General features: G+C 41.2%; 1 protein-coding gene and 1 long non-coding RNA gene across 2 annotated transcripts in view; both read right to left on the bottom strand.

Annotated features, from left to right (window-relative positions):
- Positions 1–241: 241 nt before the first annotated feature.
- On the bottom strand, positions 242–3,980 carry LOC116480702 (uncharacterized). The gene is made up of 4 exons (XR_004251341.1): positions 2,686–3,980; positions 1,958–2,180; positions 1,736–1,821; positions 242–490 (listed from the first exon to the last, which is right to left on the bottom strand). It is a non-coding gene; the product is annotated as an uncharacterized LOC116480702 (long non-coding RNA).
- Positions 3,981–13,147: 9,167 nt separating this feature from the next.
- LOC116480042 (galactoside-binding soluble lectin 13) overlaps positions 13,148–17,057 on the bottom strand; it is a 33,844-nt gene continuing 29,934 nt past the window's right edge. The window contains exons 4-6 of the mRNA XM_058426180.1: positions 15,796–15,872; positions 15,084–15,294; positions 13,148–13,264 (exon numbers count right to left, since the gene is read on the bottom strand). Coding sequence (XP_058282163.1) covers positions 13,148–13,264; positions 15,084–15,294; positions 15,796–15,872 — 405 coding nt within the window. The remainder of the gene's footprint in view (positions 13,265–15,083; positions 15,295–15,795; positions 15,873–17,057) is intronic.

The following is a 17,057-nucleotide window of genomic DNA, read 5'->3' as shown; positions in this document are numbered from 1 at the left end:
CAGTGAGTCATCTAAGATAGGGTAAAGATTTTGTCTCAGAGTCTCTGATGTCAACAATATGCTGTCAAAGGATGCTGTACCTAATATCTTCTAAGACATTCCAGGGACCTTGTCACTCACTCCTGGAGTCACAAGAAGGTTTATCCTATTTGATTTCTGGATGCCTCCCATAAACTTCCTCGGGGCCTCTTGGGGATGACCATTTCCTCTTTCCCTCTTAAAGCAAGAACGAAATTCTGGAAAGTTTGGTGATGTTTTAATGACCAAGTGCAGGGAAAAGGGTGAGGAGAGATCATTCTGTTAGCAGGCTCTGGGGATCCTATGGTCACATGGAAAGAGGGATTCCTCAACAATGAGGTGTGTGGTCATTTCCCTTAATTGCAGACAGACACTGAGGTCAGGGAGACATCTTCCCACACTTGCACAGTCTTCACAGAACATGGTGGGAGTGGATGGGCAAAGATGTATGGTGTTGGCCATTTATTATTACCTACAAGAGGAAAAGTGCCTCAGAAAGACAGTATGTCACCAAACAAACTTTCAGCCTTCTCTCTACTCTCTCCTAGTACCTACAACATCCCCTGAGAAAACTGCTAGTTATATAACTGAACCTAAGACTCACAATTCTGTTAAAGATTAACTATTTGAGAGAGTGCTCACATGATTTCTAGTGTTTCCTCTGTTTCCTCCAGCAAGGCTGTACCACTCTGTGTCACATTGTCTATGTTTGCTCAGCCTCCCGTCTAGCTTGGAAAATCCCCATGGCTAGTGACTGTGTTTCATGAACTTGAATCCCTGCATCTTGTACAGGGGTTCAAACAGGATTAACACTAGATTATGTTCATTGAATGCATATATATCTGTTCCATGAACTCTGACTGCCATTCCCTACTGATGGCCCAGTTTCTCTTTGGAGTTGCCTAGATCTGGGCTGATGGTGGCCAAGAATAAAACTCAAGTGTTGTTGGAGAGGTAGAAGCGGACAAGTGTTGCAAAACATAGGCTATCATTTTGAACAGTTTCTAAGCATAGAAAGAGATCCCTCACTTGAATCTGAATAAAATGTGAATCTTTTGCCCTACTCATAAGAAAGGGCCAGAACATTTGGATATATTCTTCATTACCGAGGCTATAAAGTAACCTTCTAGGTGTCAATTTGTTAAATTTAAGATGCACACATTTTTGAACCAGTTATTTCACTTCTTTGTGATTATCTTTCAATATAAGGGAGGTGGATAAAACAAAAGAATTGACTAGAAGTCTTAATACAGCACCATTAGTGAGAGCAAAATATTGGAAATAACCTCAAGGCCCTTAAAAAGAGTCAAGATCAATAATTTTGGGTAATCCTTATAATTCAATATTATGCATTCTTTAAAAACTGAGGAAGCACCATTAATAGTCGGTATCTTCAAGATATGTTCTTTGACAACAAATCAACTCAGTTTTTAAGGTGTAAAGTATAGAGCAATGTATACTAGGATTTTCTTAAAAACAAATGAAATTATAGATCTATATGCTTCTATAAGCAAAGATTTCCTGTGAAAGGAGAGCAGAGCACTGGTAATGCTCTCAGGAATAAGATTGGGTCCAGGAGTGAGACAAAGACTTAATTTTTCATTGACTAAAACAATTTTATTCTTATGAATATTGTATTCATTCAGCAAAGTGCAAATTTAAATAGCACCATAAGTAGAAATGAGTACAGTGAGAAAAGACAGAGGAGATTCTTCACCTTGGGAGAAATGCCAGATGAGCTGATACTGATCACGGTCAGATTTTGGAAAAGAGCTGAGGATAGCAGTGCAAGCAGAAGGTGCTCTGTGGTAAAACACCTGGGGTAAGAGTAGTTATGAGAAATGGGTCCTGAAAATCTACTGGGGTCAGGCCAGGGAGAGCTGCCTCCTGCTCTGAGAACCCATAGAGGCTGGATACCGGGAGCTCCTGGGGCGCTCACCTGGTATTCATTGTCCAGCACCAAGATGCTCAGATCAAATTGTTTGCCATCCTCAAAGAACACATTGCAGCATCTCCTCTCACACTTCTAGGCCCCACACATGTGGCTAGAATGACCAAACACAATGACCAAACAATGACCAAAGTGCACTCAGAAATGGAAGGCGATGTCTGAGTTCTCATTAATCCCAGTGTAGAATTCCACCCGCAGCTCTGGGTCATTGCTGAGGGCAAAGCACACAGAGTGTTGGGCAGGCCCCTCCCTTGTGGGACACACACTCGACACACACACAAATCCCTTCCTTCCTTTCCCCAAGGCAGAAAGAAGCCTCCCTGGTCTCTCTGGTGATACTGCAGGCCTGGTCCCTGTGGGGCTGTTTTAGCTCCTTGTATATCCCCCAGGTGGGGAGATTCTCTGCCCCTCACAAGACAGAAAGTGAGCCACAGTCACTTACCTGGGTCTATGCCTTGTCCATTCCCTGAAAATTCTGTGACCCTTGATAAAGAGCCACAGCCCTAACCCCTGAGTGTTCTCCTCCCTTAGGCCTCATGACTGGCCCACAGTTCAGCCACTGTAGGTTTCATGCTTGGTGCTGGAGGGTCTCCAGGACCTGCGCCTGCATGGTTCCTCCATCCTGCCAACTAGAAATTTCCACATCACTCACATAAGACCACCTCCTGAGTAAACATTCTCCCTTCTTTTCCACCCCTGTGCCATGCAGTACTCACATGAAAGGGAGGATCAGTGTCCCTCTGATTGTCATGCAAGAACCAATGGACAAGGACACAGGCCTTCTATGTGGCACCTGCTAGGGGATTGAGAGTGGGTGAAAGGGGCTGGGCCAAGTGTGGCCTCCCCTTTTGTGACAGATTCCCATGATGTAGAAAATTAGAGATCAACAGGCAAACCATGAGGACTTCCCTCTTTCACCCTATCACAGTCAGAACTCCATATTCCTAAAGACATGAGGGTCTTATAGTTAGGAGCTAGGATTCAGGAGCCAGGCTGCCTGGACTCCAGTCCTGATTCTGCCTCTTACTGGCAGTGCCGTCTTAGATCCATACTTGAACTCTGCCTAACTTAGTTTCTCAGGTACAAGGAGGATTATTTAAAATTATTTTTTCCTGTACTTTCTTTACTTTTTATTTTTTGTCTTTATTAGTAATTCTTACTAATGGGTGATCTTAGTGATAGAGAAATTAATATCTGTGAAAACAAGACTTGAGGATCTATCAGTGGAGAAATTCAATCCAGTAAGAAGCAACACTTGTTGAAAGAGAGAGGGAAATAACAAAAGAACTGGAAACCCCTGTGTGTGGGATGCACAGGCATGACAGTCATCAAGGGCCATGGGCATCTTTCCCAGAAGCTCTAAAAGTTGTTGACAGCACAGCTGCAGCACTTGGACAAATGAAGAGTGTGGGTCAGGGAAGTAATTAGAGATAACCTACAAGTGGATAATTTTTCTTCCTTTTTGAGACATGGTCTCACTCTGTCACCCAGGCTGATGTGTAGTGGTGCACCCATAGCTCACTGAAGCCTCGAACTCCTGTGCTGCAGGGGTTCTCACACCTTGGCCTCCTGAGTAGCTGTGGTGAAAGATGCCCGCCAAGGCTGGGTGTGGTGGCTCACGCCTGTAATCCCAGCACTTTGGGAGGCCGAGGCAGGTGGATCTCGAGGTCAGGAGTTCAAGACCAGCCTGACCAACATGGTGAAATCGCGTCTCTACTAAAAATACAAAAATTAGCCAAGCGTGGTGGTGTGCACCTGTAATCCCAGCTACTCAGGAGGCTGAGGCAGGAGAACCACTTAAACTCGGGAGGCGGAGGTTGCAGTGAGCCAAGATTCCACCACTGCACTCCAGCCTAGGCGACAGAGTGACTCCGTCTGAAAAAAAAAAAACAAATGCCCACCAAGTTGCCTGTCTGACACTTAAAGTTTTTGTAAAGACAGTGTCTCACTATTTTGCCCAAGCTGCTTTCATACTCCTGGCCTCAAGTTATTTTCCCATTTTTGCCTACCAAAATGGTAAGATTATAGGCATGAGCCAGCAAACCCAGCTACTTTGATGATTAATATCCACTATAAACTCTGTCTGAACTGAGGCTACCCTTGTTCCTTTCTGGTTTGAGTTGATTCAGTCTCTGAAACCACAGTCTCCAATGTTCTTCCTCAGAGAGCCAGGACTTGCACACCCTCCTGACCTACAATGGGAATGGCAGCCTTGGGTGGGAGACAGGAAAAGACCTGAGGATGAGAGGCAGGAGATGATGGTCACTGTGTGCAGACCCCACCTGAGGAACCATTGTTCCCATAGTCTGGATTCCTCTTTTCCACTCTGCCTGGGAAGAGACATCTACAGATCATACATTCTGCTCTCATTAATGCTCACAAATGAGTCATTGGTAACTCCCAGTCCCCAAGATCCCCACCACTTCTGCCACCCAGGATCCACATTGACACATATTAGAAGATGCACAGCTGCTTCATCAGAGGCCCTGCTGTGTGAGGAGGAAACTTCACATGGACAGAAGGCCACGTGCATGTTCCCAGTTCAACATCCAGTCACATCCCAGCACACACACAACCACAGTCACACAGAGCTACACCACTCACTGAGTCACACATGCCTGCTCACTGTCCATATAAAGATGCTCATGCATTGGTCTGGGTGCGCTCACACACACACTGACATCACAGACAGGAAGACAAAACACAGCACTCCTCAGCAAATGTAAAAGAACAGAAATTATAACAAACTGTCTCTCAGACCACAGTGCAATCAAACTGGAACTCAGGATTAAGAAACTCACTCAAAACCTCTCAACTACATGGAAACTGAACAACCTGCTCCTGAATGACTACTGGGTACATAACAAAATGAAGGCAGAAATAAAGATGTTCTTTGTGGCCAGTGAAATCAAAGACACAACATACCAGAATCTCTAGGACACATTTAAAGCAGTGTGTAGAGGGAAATTTATAGCACTAAATGCCCACAAGAGAAAGCAGGAAAGATCTAAAATCGGCATGCTAACATCACAATTAAAAGAACTAGAGAAGCAAGAGCAAGCACATTCAAAAGCTAGCAGAAGGCAAGAAGTAACTAAGATCAGAGCAGAACTGAAGGAGATAGAGACACAAAAAACCCTTCAAAAAATCAATGAATCCAGGAGCTGGTTTTTTGAAAAGATCAACAAAATTGATAGACCGCTAGCAGGACTAATAAAGAATAAAAGGGAGAAGAACCAAATAGATGCAATAAAAAATGATAAAGGGGATATCACCACCGATCCCACAGAAATACAAACTACCATCAGAGAGTATTATAAATACCTCTATGCAAAAAAACTAGAAAATCTAGAAGAAATGGATAAATTCCTGGATACTTACGCCCCTCCAAGCCTAAACCAGAAAGAAGTTGAATCTCTGTATAGACAAATAATAGGCTCTGAAATTGAAGCAATAATTAATAGCCTATCAACCAAAAAAAGTCCAGGACCAGATGGATTGACAGCCGAATTCTACCAGAGGTACAAAGAAGAGCTGGTACCATTCCTTCTGAAACTATTCCAATCAATAGAAAAAGAGGGAATCCTCCCTAACTCGTTTTATGAGGCCAGCATCATCCTAATACCAAAGCCTGGCAGAGACACAACAAAGAAATAGAATTTTAGATGAATATCCTTGATGAACATTGATGCAAAAATCCTCAATAAAATACTGGCAAACTGAATCCAGCAGCACATCAAAAAGCTTATCGACCATGATGAAGTGGGCTTCATCCCTGGGATGCAAGGCTGGTTCAACATATGAAAATCAATAAACTTAAGTCAGCGTATAAACAGAACCAAAGACAAAAACCACATGATTATCTCAATAGATGCAGAAAAGGCCTTTGACAAAATTCAACACCCCTTCATGCTAAAAACTCTCAATAAATTAGGTATTGATGGGACGTATCTCAAAATAATAAGAGCTATTTATGACAAACCCACAGCCAATATCATACTGAATGACAAAAACGGGAAGCATTCCCTTTGAAAACTGGCATAAGACAGGGATGCCCTCTCTCACCACTCCTATTCAACATAGTGTTGGAAGTTCCGGCCAGGGCAATCAGGCAGGAGAAGGGGGTAAAGGGCATTCAATTAGGAAAAGAGGAAGTCAAGTTGTCCCTGTTTGCAGATGACATGATTGTATATCTAGAAAACCCCATCGTCTCAGCCCAAAATCTCCTTAAGCTGATAAGCAACTCCAGCAAAGTCTCAGGATACAAAATCAATGTGCAAAAATCACAATCATTCTTATACACCAATAACAGACAAACAGAGAGCCAAATCATGAGTGAACCTGACAAAACAAGAAATGGGGAAAGGATTCCCTATTTAATAAATGGTGCTGGAAAAACTGACTAGTCATATGTAGAAAGCTGAAACTGATCCCTTCCTTACACCTTATACAAAACTTAATTCAAGATGGATTAAAGACTTAAATGTTAGATCAAAAACCATAAAAACCTAGAGGAAAACCTAGGCAATACCTTTTACGATATAGGCATGGGCAAGGACTTCATGACTAAAACACCAAAAGCAATGGCAACAGAAGCCACAATTGACAAATGGGATCTAATTGAACTAAAGAGATTCTGAATAGCAAAAGAAACTACCATCAGAGTGAACAGGCAACCTACAGAATGGGAGAAAATTTTTGCAATCTACCCTTGTGACACAGGGCTAATATCCAGAATCTACAAATAACTTAAACAAATTTACAAGAAAAAATCAAACAACCCCATCAAAAAGTGGGCAAAGGATATGAACAGACAATTCTCAGAAAAGACATTTATGCAGCCAACAGACACATGAAAAAATGCTCATCATCAGTGGTCATCAGAGGAATGCAAATCAAAACCACAGTGAAATACCATATCACACCAGTTAGAATGGCAATCATTAAAAAGTCAGGAAACAACAGATGCTGGAGACAATGTGGAGAAATAAGAACACTTTTACACTGTTGGTGGGAGTGGAAACTAGTTCAACAATTGTGGAAGACAGTGTGGCGATTCCTCAAGGATCTAGAACTAGAAATACCATTTGACCCAGCGATCCTATTAGTGGGTATATATGGAAAGGATTATTAATCATGCTACTATAAAGACACATGCACACATACGTTTATTGTGGCACTATTCACAATAGCAAAGACTTGGAACCAACCCATATGTCCATCAGTGATAGACTGGATTAAGAAAATGTGGAACATATACATCATGGAATGCTATGCAGCCCTAAAAAATCATGAGCTTATGTCCTTTGTAAGGAGATGGATGAAGCTGGAAACCATCATTCTGAGCAAACTATCACAAGGAAAGAAAGCCAGACACTGCATGTTCTCACTCATAGGTGCTAATTGAACAATGAGAACACTTGGATACAGGCCAGGGAACATCACACACCGGGGCCTGTCATGGGGTGGAGGGATGGGGGAGGGATAGCATTAGGAGAAACACCTAATGTAAATGATGAGTTAATGGGTACAGGCAACCAACATGGCACATGTATGCCTATGTAACAAACCTGCACATTGTGCACATGTACCCTAGAACTTAAAGTATAATAATAATAATAAAAAGGAAATAAGTAATCTGGAAGAGCAGGGAGAACATATTGTGGGCATCCAATATGAAGCACAGACTTTGTTTTTTTTCTGGAAATAGTTGAATTGGTCCTGATCTGTTTGGAGGTATTTGGGTACTTCTAGATGATCTATCTTGGGACCAGTGTCCTGAAGAGGGATAGGTTTCATTTTTAAAGAAGGTAGAGGAAATGCAAGGATATTTTTTGGAAAGTTAAAACTGTCCACTAAGAAATTTGCTGAGCTTCTAATTTGTCTGTTATTCAAACAATCTAAAAATTAGGGCTGCTTTAAATAAAAGACCAAAATAAATACCTCACGGAAAAGTCCCCTGTCTGTTCCTGTCCAGCAGTCCAAGTATATCATGTAATCACTTATTTCCCTTTCAAGCTAGTGTGATTGCACTTGTTCTTTTCACTTAATAAATATGGACTCCCCTTTTTCAGTTATTTGAAAAAATATACATCCCCTTTTTGCCTATTAAGAAGGCACATTTTAACTTTTTTTTTGTTTTTTGTTTTGCCAAGGGAGATGCTATGTAGGGTGGATTCAAGGAGTCCCAAAGAAGAATCTGAAATAATGTGAGGCAATTGGGAGGTGTTGAGAAAAAGTATTAAACATGGATTTAAAAAGCTGCAGTTTAAATGTAGTGCAGCCATTACTGTGTTACCTTGGCCAATTTACCTAACCTCTGTGAGCATGATTTCGTGAAGAAAACAGAGAACAATAGGATCCAAAGCAGCATAGTAATGAGACCCTATGTGAAGCTGGAAGGAGTCTTAGATGGACATCAAATCTACTCTCTAATACTTAAAGCATTGGGGGTAGATGGATGTTCATTTAGAATTATAACAGGAATACCTTTGATTTATGTAAATTTTACTCTCAAAGATATTTTCTAAAAAATAAATAATTTATTCTAAGTGATTCAATATGACTAAAATAAATGACATGTCTTTATATCTGCCAGTGTTTTATTATCATAATGTTACAATGGTAAGCATTAAGTTCTGAGAATTGGATATAAGTCACGTACTGCTAAGATCATTGGTTCTCATAGGTACAAATCTAAGTCTATTTTGGATCATATCCAGGAGTCGATGAACCTTCCACCCAGCCTTAACATGAAGATAGAGAAAGGAATACAATGGGCTTGGGAGGAGAAAGCGTTCAAAGTGCTAATTTGAGATGTTTCGCATTCCAGGTCCTAAACTCAATATTTTAAATTTAGCCTCTCTATTTTAAAGAAGAGCAGGGTTTTTCTGACTTCATTCTATGGTTCTTGCTGTCTCCTATTTCTTCAAATTTCATATCATTCATTGGGGTTTACATGAAAAAAGAATATTTGATAAATATTAATTCCCCTAAAGATAATATTTTTTTGCCTACCCAAATTTAACCCAAGCCAATCTAAACTTCAAACCTGAACCAAACAAAAAGGAGAAAAACAAGAGAAAACCTCAAAAACATTTCTTTCAAGCTAGCTTTCCTTTCATTACAAAAATAAGTTCTCCAATTCCACGATACCATTCCAGGTACCCATTACAACTGCTGCCTTTATTGCATCAGGAGTTTGCGTCAACATTGCTTTAGGGCATGTGAGGTCATTTTTCACTCCCTTGTTGTTTACCCAGTATATGTGGGTTGTCATGTTTGTCTCACTCCTTGGGTGATTTCTGAAGACACAGGGTCTTGCTATGTTGACTGGGCTGGCTTTGAACTCCTGGGATCAAGTGATCCTCCTGCCTCAGCCTCTGAAGTAGTTGGGACTACAGGCCCACGCCAGCGTGCTGGGCTGGACATGTAAGTTTGAAGTGAATGATTAAACATGCAGCTAGTTGAAAATATGGCTGACTGGTAACAGAAAAGCTACAATGTGTTTTTGAAAGTATAAAGTGAATGATTTCTTGGAAAAAATTGTGACTTTGAATATCCGTTGTTGAAATCAGAATAAACTACATTTCACTTGCATATTCTTAAATGAATTATTAAATTTTTCAGAAGTCAGTGTTACATAGAAATACCATTTTGCAACGTTAATCTGTTTGAATCTTTGGAGAAAGTGGTTTCATTATAGGTGCATAATGCACTCAATATTTTAAACGAATTGTTCACTCTTCCATTTAAGGTATAACAGTTTCTTGTATAAAATGGCTGGATGTGTATAAAGGAATTATGTTGTCTTGTGCTTTTAACCCAACTTCAGTAATTACTATAATCTCATATTTATAATAGTTTTGTTAGGTGAGAGAACCAAATGAAAGTATTTTATGTTTTCTCATTACTTTAGATTTTATCATTGTGTAAATTATTGGGTTTTTAGCATTTCCTAACATGAATTTTTAACCATTTTTAAGTACACATAATTTCTTCTGTACCATTTAAATAAAATATTTTTATAACTTAAAACAAAACAAACAAACAAACAAAAAACACCATTCCCAATAGGCAGGAAAGCAGTTCCGGTAAACAACCCTAACTAAAACCCAACTAGCTCAGGAAATGAATGAAAAGAAACCAATTTTTAAATCATTTAAAGAGACCTATTAAAAACCAGGGCCAAACCTCTCAGTTACTCTAACCTCTCCATAATGAACCAAAAGCCAGATAACAATTCTGTAGCCTTTATGGAAAGGCTAAGGAAAAAAAAATAAAATCCATCACTCAATCAGGTTTCATGCACTTTGTTGCTATGCTTTTTTAGTCTCTTTTAAACTAGAACATTCTCCCTCCCTTGTTATGACATTTTTGATGCTTTTTGAATTTGTCATATACGATGCCCCAAAAATGAAAATGAGCTTGGTGTGTATGAGAAATTGAAGGAAGGTCAGTATATTAGGCTTTTCTTGTACCACATGATATCCTTTCAGCCCCACCTCTTCATCCAGCCATTTCTAAGTTGGCCAGGTCTAGACAGTTTTTCACTAGCTTCATGCAGGTGCACACTGACAGTGCCTTTCCTTAGTATCTATCTTTCCAGTACCTTCCTCTTTCCAGCACTGGGCTCCTTTGAGATGGTAGGATAGACCCTTGCAGAAATCCTCTCAGCACCCATGCATTTGCAAACCAAAGTTGTGGGAGACTTAATGCCAACAGGATGACTTTTTAACAACTGGGGATGGGGGCATTGGAAGTTCTGGCCAGGGTAATCAGGCAAGAGAAAGAAATAAAGGATATTCAAATAGAAAAAGAGGAAGTCAAATTGTCTCTGTTTGCAGATGACATGATTGTATGTTTAAAAACCCCACTGTCTCAGCCCAAAATCTCCTTAAGCTGATAAGCAACTTCAGCAAAGTATCAGGATACAAAATCAATGTGCAAAAATCACAAGCATTCCTATACACCAATAACAGACAAACAGAGAGCCAAATCATGAGTGAAGTCCCGTTCACAATTGCTATCAAGAGAATAAAATACTGAGGAATACAACTTACAAGGAATGTGAAGGACCTCTTTAAGGAGAACTACATACCACTGCTCAAGGAAATAAGAGAGGACACAAACAAATCGAAAAACATTCCATGTTCATAAATAGGAAGAATCAATATTGTGAAAATGGCCATACTGCCCAAAGTAATTTAATAGATTCAATGCTATCCCCATCAAGCTACCATTGACTTTCTTCACAGAATTGGAAAAAACTACTTTAAACTTTATATGGAACCAAAAAAGAGCCTGAATAGCCAAGCCAATCCTAAGCAAAATGAACAAAGCTGAAGGCATCAAGCTACCTGACTTCAAACTATATTCTAAGGCTACAGTAAACACAAACAAAAAACAGCATGGTACTGGTACCAAAGTTTTCCTTATTTAACAAGTGGTGTTGGGAAAGCTGGCTAGCCATATGCAGAAAACTGAAATTGGACCCCTTCCTTACACTTTATACAAAAATTAACTCAAGATGGATTAAAGACTTAAACGTAAGACCTAAAACCATAAAAATTCTAGAAGAAAACCTAGGCAATACAATTTAGGACATAGGCATGGGCGAAGACTTTATGACTAAAACACAAAAAGCAATAGCAACAAAAGCCAAAATTGACAAATGGGATCTAACTTCTGCACAGCAAAAGAAACTATCATAGAGTTAACAGGCAACCTACAGAATTCCTGTTAACTCTATCATAGAGTTAACAGACAGCCTATTTTTGTAATTGTAATGCCTTCAGAGACTCGTTACATGGTTAGTGCTTTTGGTATGTGGGAACTAGCTGTGAGTGGAACTAGTTGCCAAGGATGGCCCCTCGTGACTACAGTCACAATAACCACAGCTCGTGGAGTCCTCGCCTTTTGATTAGGGCTGTCTTTGTGACTCACCTTGATCAATGTAAAGCCATAGAAATAACACTGTCTGCCATTCAAAGGTAGGTCCTATGATGCCGTGCACCTTCTCCATGATACTTTTGAAAGGCTTTCTTTGGTGAAAGCCAATCACCATTTATTAAGTCCCAGAACCATGAGACTCTCATGATTTTAGGAAATTAATGTTATGAATGGGAAGGTGAGGTATTGAAGGAGATAGCTTCCCAGTTTCTAGGTGTTCACCCAGTCCTGCTGTTGAGTTGGACATGAGTAGAGCATCCTCTGAAATCCCAGCCTAAAAGATCTCTCAGAAAACGCGACTCCCATCACATGATCTACCACTCAAGTTCAGTAAACCTGTAAAGTGGGGAGAGATCAAAATAAATGATTGCTTTTAGCCAATATGTGTTGTGAGGTTTGCTGTGCTGCAATTCATCACTGGAAAAGCAACAAATAAGGGTCTGCTCACTGTGTCAATGTACATGACTTGTATCTATTCCAATAATAATCTATGTGTTCTCTGATCTCAAATCATGACCATTTGTTTCCAAAGAGAAACCCCTGGATTCTCCCCACATAAAATGAAGCAATTTTCAAATATTTGAAAATAAGAATAATTGGGATTCTTTAAGGGAAATCACTGGGCTCCAGTGATTCTCTAAACTATTACTTGGATTGAAAACTTCACATGCAAACTTGTTATCTTTTTCTTCAGTTCCTTCACAGCAGCCCGCACAAAGCCAGGCACAGTGTTCATGCACAGTAAGCATCTTGAGAACAATGGAAAAAAATTAAGAAATTCCACATAATTTTCCTCAAGTTGCAGATATTCCCCCAAAGCCACCATGTACACTTGCGTGCCTGTAAACAGCTACCTAACATTTAAGTGCCACGAATCATTTGATATCGGGTAAGTATTTTAGTTCAGACTGTCTGACGTCAACTACGTGCTATAGAAGGATGCTGTTTCTAATGTCTTCTCAGACATTCCACGGACCTTGTCACTCACTCCCTTTGTCACAGGAAGGTTTATCCCCTTTGATTTCCTGATGCCATCCCCCTTGGGGATGACAACTTCCTCTTTTCCCCTCTGAAAGCAAGAAGCAAATCATGTGAGTTTTCGTGCTGTTTTAATGACAAAGTGCAGGGGAAAATGTGAGGAGGGATTATTCTGTTAGCAGGCTCTGGGAATCCCATGGTCAGGTAGAAAAAGGGATTCCTCAACAATGAGGAGTGTGATCATCTCCCTCAATTGCAGACACACACTGAGGTCAGGGAGACATCTCTCGACACTTGCACCATCTTCACAAATGATGGCGGGATTCGATGGACAAAGCCGTAAATGCGTATGCCATTGACCTTTATCTACAAGAGGAAAAATGCATCAGCAAGAAAGCATGCCACCAAACAAGTTTTCAGCCTCCTCTCCACTCTGTCCTAGTACCAATAACATTCCCCAAGAAAATTCCTAGTTATACAAGTTAACGTATTAGATACACTTCTGTTTACAGATGACATTTTGTGCCTATTTGAGATAGTGGCCGACTTTATTTCTAATGTTTCCACTCATTCCTTTAGTGAAGTTCTATACTCTGTGTCACAAAGTCCTTGCTTACTCAGCCTCCTTTCTAACCTGGAAGATCCCCATCACCAGGGACTGTGCCTCAGGAACTTGAGACCCTGCATCTCGCACAGGACCTGCCACAGGGTTAGTGCTAGACCATGTTCATTGAATGCATACTTTTCAGTTCCATGAACTGTGATTGTTGTTCACTACTGATGGCACAGTTTCGCTTTGGAGTAACCTACATCTGAAGTGTTAGTGGCAAAGAAGGAAACCCAGGGTTCTTATAGAATGAAAGGAGAACAGTTCTAGTAAAACAGGATATTACCTTCAACAACTTCTAAGCATAGGAAAAGATCCCTCGCTTGAATCTGAATAAGATGTGAATGTTTTGGCCTACTCGTTAGAGAAAGCCAGAAAGTATGGATATATTCTTTATACTGAGGCTATAGAGAAAGTCACCTTATTAGTATTAATTTTTCAAATTTAAAATGCACACATTTTTGAGCCAGTTTTTCCATTTTTTTGTAATTATCTTCTAGTACAAGTATTGGGAGGTTGGTAATGACAAAAGGATTGATTAGAAAACTTAATACAGCATCATTTGTGAGAGCAAAATACTGGAAGGAAATTTAATGCCCCCAAAAGGGCCAAGTTCAACAACTTTGGGTAAACTTCTTAATGCAATATTATGCAATCTTTAAAAACTGAAGCAGCATCATAGATTGATAATGTCTTCAATATATATTATTTGGCAACAAATCAACTTAGTTCTTGAAGTGTAATGTGTAGAGCAACTTATACCAGGATTTGCTTAAAAACAAATGAAATCATAGACATATCTATATGCTTCCATAAGCAAAAATTTCCTCTGAAGGGCTGAGCACGGTGGCATAAGCCTGTAATCCCAGTATATTGAGAGGCCAAGTTGGGTGGATAACTTGAGGTTGGGAGTTCAAGACCAGCCTGGCCAAAGTGGTGAACCCCCGTCTCCCCGAAAAATACAAAAATTAGCCAGGTGTGCTGGCACACACCTGTAGTCCCAGCTACTTGGGAGGCTGAGGCGAGAAAATTGTTGGAATCCAGGAGGTGGAGGTTGCAGTGAGCTGAGATCATGCCACTGCACTCCAACCTGGATGAAAAATGAGACTGTGTCTCAAGAAAACAAACAAACAAACGAAACCTCTTTGAATGAAAGCAGAGCTCTGATAATGTTTTTCCTATAAGTAGAATTCGGGTCCCAAAATGAGATGAAGACTTAATTTGTGACTGATTAAAGCAATCTTTTATTTAAACTTTTTTTTCCTGAAGTATATTGTATTCACTCAGCTAAATGAAAATTTAAATAATGGCATAAATAGAAATGAGCACTATGTGAAAAGACAGAGGAGATTCTCTACTTTGGGGGAAATGTCAGGTGAGCTGACCTTGATATTGGTCAGATTTGGGAAAGAGCTGAGGATGGCAGTGCAAGCAGGGGGTGCCCTGTGATGAAAACCAGGGACAGGAGTAGTTATGGGAGATGGACCCCGACGGACTACTGAGGCCAGGTCAATAAGAGCTGCCTCCTGTTTTGGGAGCCCACAGAGCCTGGGTGCTAGGAGCTCCTGGGGTGCTCACCTCATACTCATTGTAATGTGCGTAGATGCACAGCTCAAATTGTTTGCCATCCTCAAAGGGCACGTAGTCTGTTGTCTCTTCCAGCATCCATATCCCAAACTCACGCCTGTTCATGACCACATGATTGCCAAAGTGCACTCGGAAACGGAAGGCAATATCTGAATCCTCATCCATGTCAGTGTAGAAATCCACCTGCAGCTGTGGGTCATTGCTGAGGGCGAAGCACGCAGAATGTTGGGCAGGCCCCTCCCTTGCGCAGACACAAGCTTGACACACACACAAGTCCCTTCCCCCATTTACCTAGGGAAAAAGTCTCCCTGATAATACTGATGGCCAGGTCCCTGTGGGGATGCTTCAGCTCCTCGTGCCCCCAGGCAGGGAGATTCTGTGCTCCTCATCCCCAGATGAAAACTGAGCCACAGTCACTGACCTCGGCCTATGACTTGTTCATTCCCTGAAAATTCTATGCCCCCTGATAAAGAACCAGAGCCCCAACCCAGTGAGTGTCCTCCTCCCATTGGCCCCATGGCTGGCCCACATGCAGTTGCCGCAGGTCTCATGCCTGGTGCTGGAGGGTCTCCAGGACCTGCACCTGCATGGGGCCTCCATCCTGCCAACTAGACATTTCCACATCACCCACACGTAAGGTCAAATCCTTAGCAAATATTTTCCCTTCTTCTCCAACCCCTCCATTGGACCATGGAGTACTCACATAAAAGAGTCAATCGGTGTCCCTTTGATTACCACGCAGGAACCAACAGACAAAGACACAGGCAGTTTGTATGGCACCTGCCAGAGTATTGAGAGTAAGTGAGAGGTGCAGGGTCAGGTGCAGTCTCCCCTCCTGTAACATTTTCCCATGGTGCAGGAAATTAGAGATGAAAGGGCAGACTCTGTGGACTCTCTTCTTTAACCCTAGCACCTTCAGGGCCCCATATTCCTGAAGATATGGTGGACACATAAGTAAGAGCAAGGTTTCAGGAGCCAGGATGCCTGGATTCCAGTCCTCATTTTGCCTTTTACTAGCAGTGCAGTCTTAGATGTGTTACTTGAACTGTCCCTTCCTCATTTTCCCTAGGAAAAGGAGGATTATCAGGAATTTCTACTTTGTAGGATGTTCTCCGTAATAGGGAGTTAATACATGTAAAAGTGTTACCCTAATCCCTGTCATGCGTAGGGCCTCTTAGGGGTGACCTAATAGAACAGGAGAGTCCTCTGGAAAGACTGACCTGCCTTCATTTTCAACTCTGAAAATTAAAACAAGACTTGTAAATGTAAGAATTTAAACATTCACTGCAGTGAGAAACAACACTTGTTGAAAAGGAGAGGGAAATGATGAAAGAACAGGAAACCCCTGTGTGTGGAATGGACATGCATCACTATCATCATCGGCAATGGACGTCCTTCCAAGAAGGGGCACACACTACTGAGAGCACAGCCCCAGGACTTGCACAAATGAAGCCTGTGGGTCAGGGACATAACTGGAGGGAATAATTGATTTCTATGATGACTACAAGTAGTTGAGATGATTTTTCTGTACTTTTGAGATAGGTTCTTGCTCTGCCACCCAGGCTGACATGCAGGGATGCAATCATGGTTCACTGAAACCTCAAACTCCTGGGCTGCAGTGAACCTCACACATCTGCCCCCTCTTGAATAGCTGGGAAGAAAGGTGCCTGCCTCTCTGCCAGTCAAATATTTAAAGTTTTTTTAAAGAAAGCATCTCACTATGATGCCCAGACTGGTCTCAGACTTCTGGCCTCAAGTTGTCCTCTCATCTTCGCCTCCAAAATTGGCGGGATTATAGCCATGAGCCAGTGAACCCAGCTGCTTGGTTGATTAATGTCCACTGTAAGCTCCTTCTGAACTGAGACTTAACTTGTTCTTTCATGGGTGGAGAACAAGTTTAGTCTCAGTTCAGACAGAGCTTACAGTGGATATTTTGTTTGATTCAGTCTCTGAAACCACGGCCTC

The sequence above is a fragment of the Hylobates moloch genome, unplaced genomic scaffold (genome assembly GCF_009828535.3).
Source record: "Hylobates moloch isolate HMO894 unplaced genomic scaffold, HMol_V3 SCAFFOLD_13, whole genome shotgun sequence".
In the NCBI taxonomy this organism is placed as follows: Eukaryota; Metazoa; Chordata; class Mammalia; order Primates; family Hylobatidae; genus Hylobates; species Hylobates moloch.
This window is presented reverse-complemented; position numbering and strand designations above follow the sequence as displayed.